The sequence below is a fragment of the Rhinolophus sinicus genome, linkage group LG17 (genome assembly GCF_036562045.2).
Source record: "Rhinolophus sinicus isolate RSC01 linkage group LG17, ASM3656204v1, whole genome shotgun sequence".
In the NCBI taxonomy this organism is placed as follows: Eukaryota; Metazoa; Chordata; class Mammalia; order Chiroptera; family Rhinolophidae; genus Rhinolophus; species Rhinolophus sinicus.
The window spans coordinates 5,491,655-5,504,127 of NC_133766.1; the positions used below are offsets into that span (position 1 = coordinate 5,491,655).

At 41.3% G+C, this 12,473-nt stretch overlaps 1 protein-coding gene across 7 annotated transcripts in view; it reads left to right on the plus strand.

Moving 5' to 3' along the window:
• Positions 1-11,862: 11,862 nt before the first annotated feature.
• The window catches only part of SUCO (SUN domain containing ossification factor), a 60,086-nt gene continuing 59,475 nt past the window's right edge, over positions 11,863-12,473 (plus strand). For 6 of the 7 annotated variants that reach the window (XR_012492812.1, XM_019719940.2, XM_019722012.2 and 3 more), the window contains exon 1: positions 11,937-12,285. Coding sequence is in view for 6 of the 7 variants with exons in the window: in XM_019719940.2 (XP_019575499.2) it covers positions 12,224-12,285 (62 nt within the window). In the remaining variant the exon portion in view is untranslated. Of the gene's footprint in view, positions 12,286-12,473 lie in introns of all 7 variants that reach the window. The other variant, XM_019722738.2, reaches the window with a different exon arrangement.

Below are 12,473 nucleotides of genomic sequence, written 5' to 3' on the forward strand. Positions count from 1 at the left end.
ATACAGGATTCTTCCCCTAGACTCATGCTTTTAACAGACCATTAGATAATTTTTCTCACAGAAGTGTGAGTACAATTTCCGTAATGAATAATACTTTGTTATTAGTCATAGTCATAGGTAGCCTTTGTGTTCTGTTCCTTTTATCAAATTAGCCATTTTCCCAGTTATCTTCTGTGGAATAAAATTATTATGCTTATGGGTTCTGTGGCTCAAGCAGAAGTCCAGGGCACGCGGGGCGTCATGTGTCTTTGCTCCAGTAGGTCTAGGTCCTCAGCTGGAAGATTAAAAGGTTTGGATGCTGGCTGTTGACTGGACTCTAAGCTGAGGCTATGGGCCAGAAGCCCTACCTGCGACGTCTCCATGTCACCTGGGCTTCCTTCTAGTATGACGGTTGTGTTGTAAGGGTGAATAGCCAAGAAAGAGAGAGAGCCAGACAGAATGCTTGTCTCCTTTTCTGAATTAAACTTGCAAATCACACAGCCTCATTTTGCCACAATCTACTTATCAAGGCAGGCACACCCCTCTGTCCTTTCCATTTCCAGGGGAGGAGAGACAGACTCTGCCTTTTGATGGGGGCATGACCAGATTCCAGAAAAACACGTGGCGCTGGACACATTTCTGTGACTATATTTTTCTAAAATACAATCCATCACAACCATTGTCACATTTTCTCCTGCAATTAAGTCAGTTGCCCCCAATTATTGCTGAACCAGCCAGAGGAACCACAGACTTTCAGGCCCAGGGTGCTTTTAAATGGCCGATGGCAAGGATTTGCTGCAAGTTGCTTTCCCACTAAAGAAAGAAAGGTCTCACCTTCATCATTGAAATGGTTCTGTTTATAGCCTGGGAGCTGCTGTTTGTTTTATTAATATTCTGACCAAGACCAGAAGCTCTGCTGAGAGACTTCACGTCTCTCTGAAGTTTACATTCCAGGTTATGTTTATAAATACAGATACAAAGCCATTACTTGGGTGTGAAAGGACAACATCGTCAAGAGTGGGATCCTGGAAAAGGGGCAGAGGAAGAAGGAATGAGAGTAAAAGGGGGAGAGAGAACTGGTGGAAGGAGCTTTCCTAATATCTTCCACTCATCTCTGCCAAGTGGGCCGTCTTGGTTGATCGTAGTTGGATCTTGTTAGGGAGAATAGAGCAGAACGATTTCCAAGCAAGAACATAATGAAACAGCTGTGCCCACATAATTACCATCAGCTTTCTGCTTTGTCAATAATACACAGTTTGATTTATTTCAACTCAGAAATTATATTTTTTGTACCTATGATGTGCCTATTTTAGGTCTGTGAGAAGCATAGGTGAAATGAAAAATGAGACTCTGGCTTCCGGGAGTTTATTTGGAGCAAGGAAGTCACATACATCGTATTTCACCTTTTCACTCTCAAATGAGAGTACGAGTTGTCAGTTAACCAGAGCAGTGGTACAACTTCAACACTGAACCCGATTAGAATAGAAATAATGGTTACCAAGTTCCCTGCAGCCACACTTTTACTACAGTACTATCAGTACAATGAAGATTTTTTTTTTTTTTTTTTAGTCTTATAAAAATCATGACTGAAGGAGCTGAGGGAAGAATGTTTTAGAACAGTGTTTCCAAATTTACCTGACAATAAAAGTCACCCATTAAGTACAGTTTTCAGGGCCCTTCTCTTGGAGATTTCATGGTTCTGGGGCAGGTGTAGGAAACTATACCTTTACAGAGGATTCTATCAAAAGGAAAACTGAGGAAATGGAGATTTAGGAGAAATCGCAATTGACCAAATGAGAGTGAAAACCCTAAGAATTGCATGTGCAAGTAAAAAAAGAAAAATGAAAAACAGAAGCATGGCAAACTAGATGCTTTGTATACTTACCAGAAATGGACCAAATTTATGTTGGTATATTGCTGATAAATACAATGAAAAATAATTCAAAATATTTTGTCTGTTAAGATAGTTCCAGCAATTGTGAGTCTCTGTCTGAAAAGTTGATATAGTTCATTGCAATTGTGCAGATAAGTTCATTAACCTTAAATTTTTTAGCCTGTTCATAGATTCTGAACAAAGGTAAAATTAAAACAAAAATAATAATTAAAAAAACATGCAATGTTTAAAATATACCAATATTATTTTAAAAGTCATCTAGGATTCCAAATTTCAACTATAGTGATCAAAAATCCCTCTCTTCTCCATCCCTATTCCTCAATAATAACCTTTTTTTTTGCCTTTCAAACTTCTTAAGTAGACATTTTCTTTTTAATTTTATATTGGAAGGTGGGACAATAACTAATGACAGTTCTAATAAAGACCAATAATGGCCAAATATTTCTAGTAAGTCAGACTTCAGTGTTCTGTCTCACAAGTACTATGATGAGATTGTATTGCTCACCCGTAATTTTGTTTTCAGTGTTAGTTTTAATTTTAAATGAAAGAACCAAATTCTCTAACTCTGTGTATAGAAGATCCTCAAGAAATTGACATCTCCCACTCTATGAATCATGGTTACTTGTATGATCACGTTATCATCCTCATATTCAGGCATGTCTGAATGGCTCCTTTGTGCCAAGGGAGAATGCTGCGTGTTGTGGGGGGTACAGAGATGAAATAAGACACACTTCTGTCCTGCTAATGAGGACACATGAATTACAGTGCAAGTTAGAATGTAATCATTCACATGACACAAGTTCCCCAAGTGGGGAGATTGCATAGGAAGGTTCTTTCTGCCAGAGGAAAAGGAGAAAGTGGCATTTGAGCTGGCCTGCTAAAAGTTACTATAACAATGCTATATTCTCAACAGCTTTTCAACCTTCCCTCCAAGCATCACTGTTACTCTTCATGAATTATTTGGTGGTGTGGAATGATTAAAGTTTCATGCTTTCCTATGGAACAGACTTTCCCAATGAGTTCAACTAAATTGTCTGAGTCGTTTCAGTGTAACGGAACTGAAAGTTGCAAGGACGCGACTAGAACACAAGGACACTGCAGAAGCTCTTCAATACTAGTTTACCTTGAAAATCATTTCATGCAGATCCTTTAAAGATTTACGGGCTAACACACTTTAATACCACATTCTCTCCTGTGCCACATGAAGAGGAGAAATTACTTGATCCATATAACGATCCTCACGATTCAGGCCCCAAACCAGGATAATGACGGAGTAACTGAGGCAAAGTAACATTTCCTCAATTATTTAGGTAATTGCTTCACTTTATAGAACCATTAGAAAGATGGTTTTAAAATAGACATAAATAACAGGGAGGGAGAAAATTTCAGGCAAGGAGAAAAATTACATCTTAGATACTAAATAGGTAATTTTGAATGCAGGAATAGCAAGGAGAGTTCTAGTACTACTTTCATATTCTAAAAGAGAAAAAATGATTTTTACGAAAATGTCCATTATCCCCATATCTCCACTTTTATTATCTCTTCTCCTTGTCTTCAGATTTTCAAGTCCAGCGACTGAATGACACAATTGCAAAATCTATACATCACGGTGGATAGCATCCTTTGTTCCATATGTTCAGTATAGACGATGAATGGGAAAGCACAAAATATGAAAACACCAAAAATCTGTATTTATTTTGCCACAAATCCCAAACATCATGATACAGCATCTCCATTATATAAAAATCAAAGTGATATATGCACAGAAGAATCAAATAATTCTAACAAAGTTATGAAAAATAGGAATCGCCTACTGCCCTTCTTCTAGTTCTTCCTGTTCCCAATATCAGCTACTTTCACACCTTAGAATCAATTCTTTTGATACTTACCTCCGTGTTTTCAATAGTGTGTGTTGTTATGCTTCATTTTTGTTTTCCCCAGTTTTAGGCATTATTGATTGATGTTCTGTGATGGAGGCTGAGAACTTGGCTCTTTTTTCCTTTTCCCTGACCAATAACGCCTACCAGGAACCCGGCCAGTCCTCCCATTCTCCTGGTGTAATTTTATCATCATTTTGATTAATTTTCATGGTTTGTTGTTCAGATTGTGTAAATACTATTCACAGCTAAATTGTTCCTGTGTAGTTTTGTTTTGTAACTTGTTTTAGCTTTCTCAGTGCTTTTCACTAATTCCACTATCTTTTCACGATTGTCTGCGTTTCCCTCCAAGTTGCTCAGATGCAGTAAATGGTTCGTTGATGTCGTTTTCCAGAAGAGGCCTGTCCCAGTGCCTTCTGACATACTCCAGTCCTCAGTGGCTGCCGCTGGTACTTGGTACTCAGCTGCCATTCTGGGTTCTTCCTTCACCATCACCCCAGGGATCCCTTTCACCTCTTTCATCTGTGCTGGATTTCCTGTTTCCCAAATCAAGTGTCTTCATTTGGGACTTCCTACCTTGTTTTGGTAGAGCAAATTCTTTCATGAGAAATGGTGCACAGCAGGTAAGTTTTGTGAGGTTTTGCCTACCTCAAAATGTCTTTAATTCCCCCCAACACTTGATGGACGGCTTGGTTGAGCATAGAATTCTTGATTGGCAATGACCTTCCTTCAGGATTTTGAAGACGTTGCTCCATTGCCTTTCAACCTCCAGTCTAAATGTCAAGAGGTCTGAAATGGTTCTGATTCGAATTTCACAATGATGTGCCTTAGTGTTGGTCATTTTTATCCAGTGCGCTGGGCATTTCCACGAGGGGACTTTCAATTTCAAAACTCTCAGCTCTAGGAAAATGTCTTGCAAATTGTTTATTTCCTCATGCTGTCCTCTCTCTTCTCCTTCCATTATAGGTATGCTGGAGCCCCGTGGATTAGTTCTTAGTCTTTTTGTCTACTTTCTGCCTGATTTCTTCAACATCATCTTCCAATTTTTTACTGAGGTTTAATTTCTGCCTTTACAGCTTTACTTTACAAGGGATCTTTTGTTATTATTATTGACAGGTTTTTTTGTTTTGTTTTGTTTTTGTAGTATCCTGCTCCCATTTTATGATGGCATTATCTGGCAAAAAATAAAATACGTTAGAATGTCTCTTTTTGTTTTCTTCTCACTGCATCATTTTTTTTCTTCTACTCCAAATTATTTTCCCCTGTTGGTTTTAGTCTCTATCTACCGTGTCAGAGCATTTTCTTATGCCTGGTAATCATTAGTTATATGTTCCTTTTTAAGAGTGGACACTAAAAACTGATTAGATATCCTGAGTGCAAGGTGGGACTTAGTTATGACCTTTCTCATAGGGTGAACTGGGAAATCTCAGGTTTCAGAATCTTTTTGGTCTTTCCTTTTGGGATAAACAAATTCCCAAGAGAAGACTTTTCCAATCTCCTGCCTGGAGAAAGTGAGACTGGCTGCCAATGCAGGGAGATGGCTGGGGTCTCAGAATCCAGTATGTGTTCATATTCCCTTCAAATTGCTATTTAAAAACTTTTAAACATATAGGAAAAAAATAGTACAATGGCTACTTGTATACCTTCCATCTTGATTCAACAATAAACAGTTGGCCATACTTGTTCTTATCCTCTCTCTCCTGTTGTTTTATGGGATTTTGTGAGTAAAGGTAATTGCATGTGTTCAATTATATTATCTTTACCCAGTTTAATTATCTTGAACTCACTTTGATCACTTTATACTTGTACCACATTCTGTTCTTTTAATTTTCTTGAATGCTTTGCTTCCAAGGAGATAGTATCTCTAATGCTTACCCTCTAAAGTCATCCATCCCATGACCTAAAGTGACACATTTTATATAAGTATTATAAATGTTTGATATGTACCTGTTTATTTTATTTGATTAGAGCCCACCGTCACTGTTTATTTCAAACATAGAATACCAAATAAGTGTCAAGCAAACCAAAATAAGAAAGCATATGATAAAGATTAAGATAGTTTTTAATTAGATTCTAGGATTTACTGTTCCCTAAACCTGAAATAGCTTCTCCTCCCATCTCTATCTATGAAAATCCTACTCATTATAGCCTCAAATTTGCCTCTGCTTTTAGGTCTTCCCTGATAATTTCCTCAAAGAAAAAAAGGTAACTTCCTTTTCCTCTAAAATCTTGTGCCACACACAGTTTATAGTATTTGTGGCATTTATTCCATGTCTTATGTAGCTCACTTCCCCTAATGCAATGGCTTTCACTTTATTTTGACTGCAACCTACATTAAAACATATACTTTTCATTGTAACCCGGTGTGCATGTATATAACAGAACACACACATGTACATGCATGCACACATGTACACATACAACACATACACATATCACTGCAACAAGAGTACCTCATAAATACTTCCCCTTACAGAGACCCTGATATTCTCTAAATTATTATCTTCTACTTTTTAAAAAGTGCTGCTGGAGTCCCGGAAAATTGATTTCTTGACTCTCTAATGAATTGGGACCCACAATTTAAAAAATAATTGCCCTAGTGCAAGACTGGTTTCAGTGGTAACTGAAACCCAGGAAAATCTAATCACATAAAGGTCAGACAACATTATGCTGAAAAGCTAATTTGGCAATTTGTACTGGAAGAGATAGTTGGCTCTATATTAGCCAACTGCATAAAACTTTGCCATCCTCACACTTGCTGTTCCTAGAAATTTAAATTATAGGGAAGATTGTAATTCAGTATGATTAGACAAAGGAAATAATAGCTAAGTAAGAAATTGTTTCTTAGGCCCCATAATACGTGACCTCTTTGTATAAAGAATTTATACAGTTTGGGGAGACAGACCATCATGAGAACCAAGAACACAGGTGATTCAGAGATAGCAAGCAGTGTGGTCTGGTGAAAAGACTGAGTCATGAAAGGAAATAGTAGGAGATAAGTCTTGAACCCTCACCTGGGTTGAATGTGGGGAGGCTTTGAATGGCAGGCCAACAAGGCTGGACTTTATTCAGCAAGTATTGAAGATCTATTGGAGATTTTTGCATCAAAGCAAGTACATGATGAAGGTAGTGTTTCAGGAAGTTTCATCTGAGAGCATCCCAGCGGAGCAACAAAAGGCACAGCAGTTAGAATCCCAGCGATGTTGTCTTCAGTTGCTACTTTTCTTTCCCTATTTGGAAACTTGTGTTTGTTAGGGCTTGCTAGATACTTCCTCCAGAACCGCAAACTCAACACTATGCTTCCAAAACCACACTAATCTTCCCTATAGACCCGAGACTCCTGACTTTCCTATTCATGTAATGACCACACACCCTGGTAGAAACCATCTTGGATTTCTCCCTCTCCATCACCCATTTCCTAAGTATTCCTTCCTCTGGCTGATGCTATTAGTAGCCTATGAAACTCACGTATCGCCAGAATAGACCTATGTTAACCAGTGATAGAAGATTAAATTTGGAGTCATAAAATCGAAAAAATTTAAAGGGAAATCTTTTACGATTTGCAGTATAAACAGAACTGAATAAGGCAACACTGCAGTTAGTGATTCTTCTGTCTGTCTGGGGGCTGAATTCTCAGGCTGTCCCAGGAAAGCTGTTTATTTTCTTATCTCCCTCTGAGTTCTATCTTTACCTCCAGAAGTGGCCATATCATAAGTGCTCTGTCAGGGTGGATCTGGCAAAGTAGTTTAGGCTCTCTTCAGATAGGGAATAACTAAATGAAGCAGGACTATGCTATTCTATACACACACGCAAAGCAGCAGCAGCAAATGGAGCAGGGACAAATAGGAAGAAAGCTCTGTTTATATTGTATCTATAGAAATTAATAGTTAACATTTTAAATGCAAATTGCCACATTCACCCTTCTTTCCATCTGGTTTAGTCCCTTTCATTGTCTATTAGTCTTTTCCCAATTCCCTGACCTTTCTTTCACTGATTTCCAGGGAACTTTTATCCTAACTGCCTTTTACTCTGAAGCATCCAGTATCATCGAGCCTCAACTGTTTCTAAGACACATAGTATCCCAGCATTTTATAATATTGAAAGGGGCAGATAACTTTTTAACTAATTCAAAATATGTAAAACTTGCTTACCTAATACCACCAACTTGAATTAGACAAATATTTCTTCTCTGGGGCTTCATAAATATAGTTTATACAGGAGATAAAGGACAAAGGCTCATTTTCAGAGATCTGCCTGTTCTTTTTCAATATTAGCAAACAGAGTATCTGATTATTATCAGGGCAGGGACTTGAATTGTCCAGAGTTTCTGTGAGTTAATCTTTTAGGAATGTGAGGTCATGTTCTTCATGCAGTTTAGTTCTTGGTGGCTTCCTGAGTAATCAGTGCTGTATAGATTTTATTGAATTGGGAGATTGTGTTATAACACAGTTACTCAGGTTTGGTACTTTTGACTTATCAGGCCAAATGACTTTTTGGTGTGGAGGGCTGTCTTGTGTATTTTAGGATGTAGCATCCCTGAGTTCTACCCACTAGACAGAGCACTACCTCAGTTGTGACAACCAAATGTCACCTGACATTGCTGTTTTTTTTCCTGCAAGGGGAAAGATTTTCCCTGGTTGAGAACCACTGTTGTATAGTTAGGAGGTGGATATTTGGAGGTGGTAGATGGTGGTTACTAGGCAGAGCCTTAAAGATTTTATGCATGTTTTGATTTTTCGATACTCTTTCTTGTTATTCTTTGACACATTATATTTTTTAGTATGATGGCATTTATCTATATTAAATTTATTTTATATAACCCGTGTTTTCTTATTATAGTTATCTATTGAGTTACAAGATAGTATTTCCCCATTATATTAAACTGTCATGTAGAGAAACATCTACCACTTTTTTAAAGGGCAGCTCCATGAAACGTTTCTTTTTCTTACTATCTGAAGTCTTAAAGCAAGGAAGAATTAACACAGATAGGAAGTCAGGTGAAGAAGCTAATTTATGGGGAAGATGAGTTCTATTTTATGCAGGTAAAATGTGAAGCAATGGTAGAATATCTAAGTTGTGTGTCCAGAAACTACTTGAAGAGAGGCTGAGATATAGACCTGGGAGTCAATAGGATAGTTGAGAACTGAAATGATGAAGTATGTAAGAGAAAAATGAAAAAGCTTACAGGGCTGAAGATTAAACTTGAACATGAAACTGATAGGGAGGTAGATAAATAGACATGAGCAGGAGAAAGAGACTTAGCCCTGGTTAGAAAGCCCCTTGCTGCAGCTTCTACTTGGGTCAAGACTCCTTGCAGCTGCCTAGCAGAATTCCAGGCTTATGCATACTTCTGAGTCAAAGAAATGCATTGTTAAATGACAGCAAAGGTGGGAAGACACCCTGTTTGTCAGGACCACAGATACCTCACTAGCTCATCAGGATTCCAGGTTTACACATGCCCCTAAGGGATGTGTTTACACACACTCCTAAATCAAAGGGGTATGTTTACACATGCCCCTAAATCAAAGAAATGTGTTGTTTAATGCCAGAGAGAGGAGAAAGAGAGATAAGAGAAGGGCGAGGGAGAGGCAATTCTACCCATGGAAATAAGAGCCTTCATACAGCTTAAGGCAGGGATGTTTCCTCTCTTGGGTCAGTCCGCTCCATGTCTTGGCGTGTACTTGCTTTTACTAATAAATTTCTGGCTGTTTTATGCTGCACAAACTCTGTCTCCTGACTGAATCCTTTCTTCAAGAAGACAAAGAACCAAGGTACAATATCATTCCTGGTAACAAAACTATGAAAATGAAGCTAGCAAAAAGAGAAAAGGGTATTTATCAATTGAAATAGTGAAAGCTAATGATTGAATAATTATTAGGTGAATGGCAACTCTCCCACAGTGGTATCAATAAAACCTCAACTATTGGAAAAAGGAAGAAAGAGAAAGAAAGAAAGAAAGAAAGAAAGAAAGAAAGAAAGAAAGAAAGAAAGAAAGAAAGAAAGAAAGAAAGAAAGAAAGAAAGAAAGAAAGAAAGAAAGGAAAGAGAAAGAAAAGGAAGAAAGAAAAAAGAAAAGTTCTATCTACTAGCTGTATATTCCAAGAGATCATTGTAGGGACTTTGGTGAGAAAGCAGTGGGTAGGCTTATGGGTTTGGATGAGGCTAGAAAATGGAAGAGACACTTGATAACTTGTTAGACTTGAGATAAGCATGTGTTCTAACAGGACTTCTTCGGTTGTGATCTACTGAGGACCAACTGAGGATCACCTGTTCCCTGTCTTGAATAGCCTGGTTCCTGGAGTAAAAGGAAAGGGATTCCTCACCAACATGAAGAATGTCAAATAATCCCCATCCTCCTATTGCCCCTCCCTTAAAAAGACAAAACCTTGCATATTAATCATATTTGTGGGCAAAATAAATGCTTGCCTACTGCAATGAGAAGTAGAGATGAAAGGATTTAATTGTCCTATATTAAGAGTGGCATTAACAGATCATTGGAACCGTTACCCAATTATTTCCAGAAAAAAAAGTACTTTAGGCTGAAGGCCTCTAAAACCAAATCATCCTTTGTAGAATTTTTCCAATATTCAGTTAACTTATATGAAGAATTTTAGAGTGGGCCAAATTAAATTATTCAGTTTCCTGGGAATACAATTAACAACCAATTCAACTTAGAAGGTTGATAAGGAAATGACATGGTTCAAGATTAGGCGTTAGATGGGCATTTTACTAAGGTGGTGTTGTTTTTCTTCTTACGGCTACATAGGCAATAAGAGGCCCATGCTTTAAATGACATGTTTCAAGTATTTTTTACACGAAACATTATGCCATATCACCAGCACAGACAGTTGGAGCTTCCAGTCCCCCATTTGTCTGGCTGCTTTCTGAGCAAGATAGTCTGAGTCTCCCGACAGTCAAGTCCAAAAGGGAAACACCACTGAGTTGTCGTTTTATATTTCTTATCTAATAAAATAAATATCCCTCGGTAGCGACTCACTTCTCTCTTGGTGTCACAGTGTGAAATGAATGTATCACTAGAGACAGATGAAGGAACACGTTAGGTCAGAGACGAAACTCTTCTCCTGAGCAGAAGCTTGGGCCTCTCCCTCTGTACTATGCACCATCTGAAGAAGGGAGCTATGTCAAAAAGCGCTTGGGAAGAAAAGCGGTGAAGCATTTTGGAGTTGCAGGCCGAGTGTCCCTAAACTAGCTTCTGAGAGCTCTTCAAAGGGCCTCCGTGATATGAAAATCTGGGTAAGCACACTGCTCCTTACTAAGGATTGAGGAGCGTTCACTCTTTTGCCCGGGACCGTAGCAACAGGCGTGTGCACGCGACGGCCTTCCTTCCCCGCTTTCCGTGAACCTCAGGACGTGGAGCTCCCCAGCGGAGGCCGTAGTTCCCCCTTCCGGAGCCATCGCATCACACCCAAGGCAGGAATCCAGCAGAATCGAGATCAATCGAGCCGCCCCCAACAGCAGAACCTGGCAGGCGGCAAAATTCTCCCGGAGGCGGAGGAGAAGCGAAAGATTTTCCACCCTAACCAATCAGGCGAGACGGAATCTTTGCACATTCCTTCCCGCCTACCAATCAGCAGCGAGCTCGATGGGCCGGGCCCATGGACACGGGGAAAACACCTTTTAAATTTTATTAGTATAGCTTTTTTTCCCCACCGTCATTCCAGGCCATCCCACGAACTGTGCCCAAAGAGGAAAACTGAGTGTAACAATTCCAAAGCTGGCCAGTGTTGCGGTGAGAAGCGAAACTGTACACCTCTCCATCAGCTCCGGGATTCTAGCAGGGACGGCGAAAGGGAAAGGAGGGTTCCGGAAAGCAAACTACAACTCCCAAGGGGCCTTGCGCGCACTCGGCGCGTCCCGGGCGAGGGGGCGGGCCGTTGTAAGGAAGGAGGCAGAACATCCCCGGGCTCCTCTCCGACTTCCTGAACGTGGGCCACTGACTGGGCGGGACTTGAGGTGGGCGGGATGGAGACGTCAGAGGAGGCGTGGCTCGCGCGGGGGCTGGTGGGGGTGTGAGCGCAGCAGGACGTGGATGACGCGGCTCCTTCCAGCTCAGCTGTGTGTGAGGTGTCGCGGCCCCGTCGGCGATTGGCTGTTGGGAGGCGAGTACGCGGCGGCCGTTGGTCGCCGGAGGCACGGAGCGAGGGCCGGGACGGGCGGGGGGGACATGGGGCGGCAGTGGCGGCGGCGGCGGCTGGAGGAGGCGGGCGCGGACGAGCCAGCGGCCGCGGGAGTCCCCGGAGTCCTGTGAAGCGCCCCTGTCGGCGCCGCCGCGGGCCCCTTGGAGAGGGCGGCCGGCACGCGAGCCCCTGAGGAGCCGCTCCCCCGGCGCCGCAGCCTGTAGGACGCTCGCTCCCATCCTCGCGCTCCGGCGCCGGCTCCTCCATCTTGGCCTCGGCAGTGGCGGCTGCCGGGAGGATGTGCCGCCTTCTGGCCGGGGGAAGAAGGAGGAGAAGATGAAGAAGTACCGGCGGGCCTTGGCCCTGGTCTCCTGCCTCTTTCTGTGCTCCCTGGTCTGGTGAGTGGCTCGACCGCACGGGATTTTCCCGGGAGGGGAGGGCTGGGGAGGGGAGCAGCCGGGTCACACCCCCAGATCATCTCGACTTTTAGGGTGAGTGCCTCCCCGGTCCCTAGGAAGCGACACCCCGATTCCTTAGCGACTCTCCCGGGGACCGGCCCGGCAGCATCTGCGCGGAGGTTTTCCTG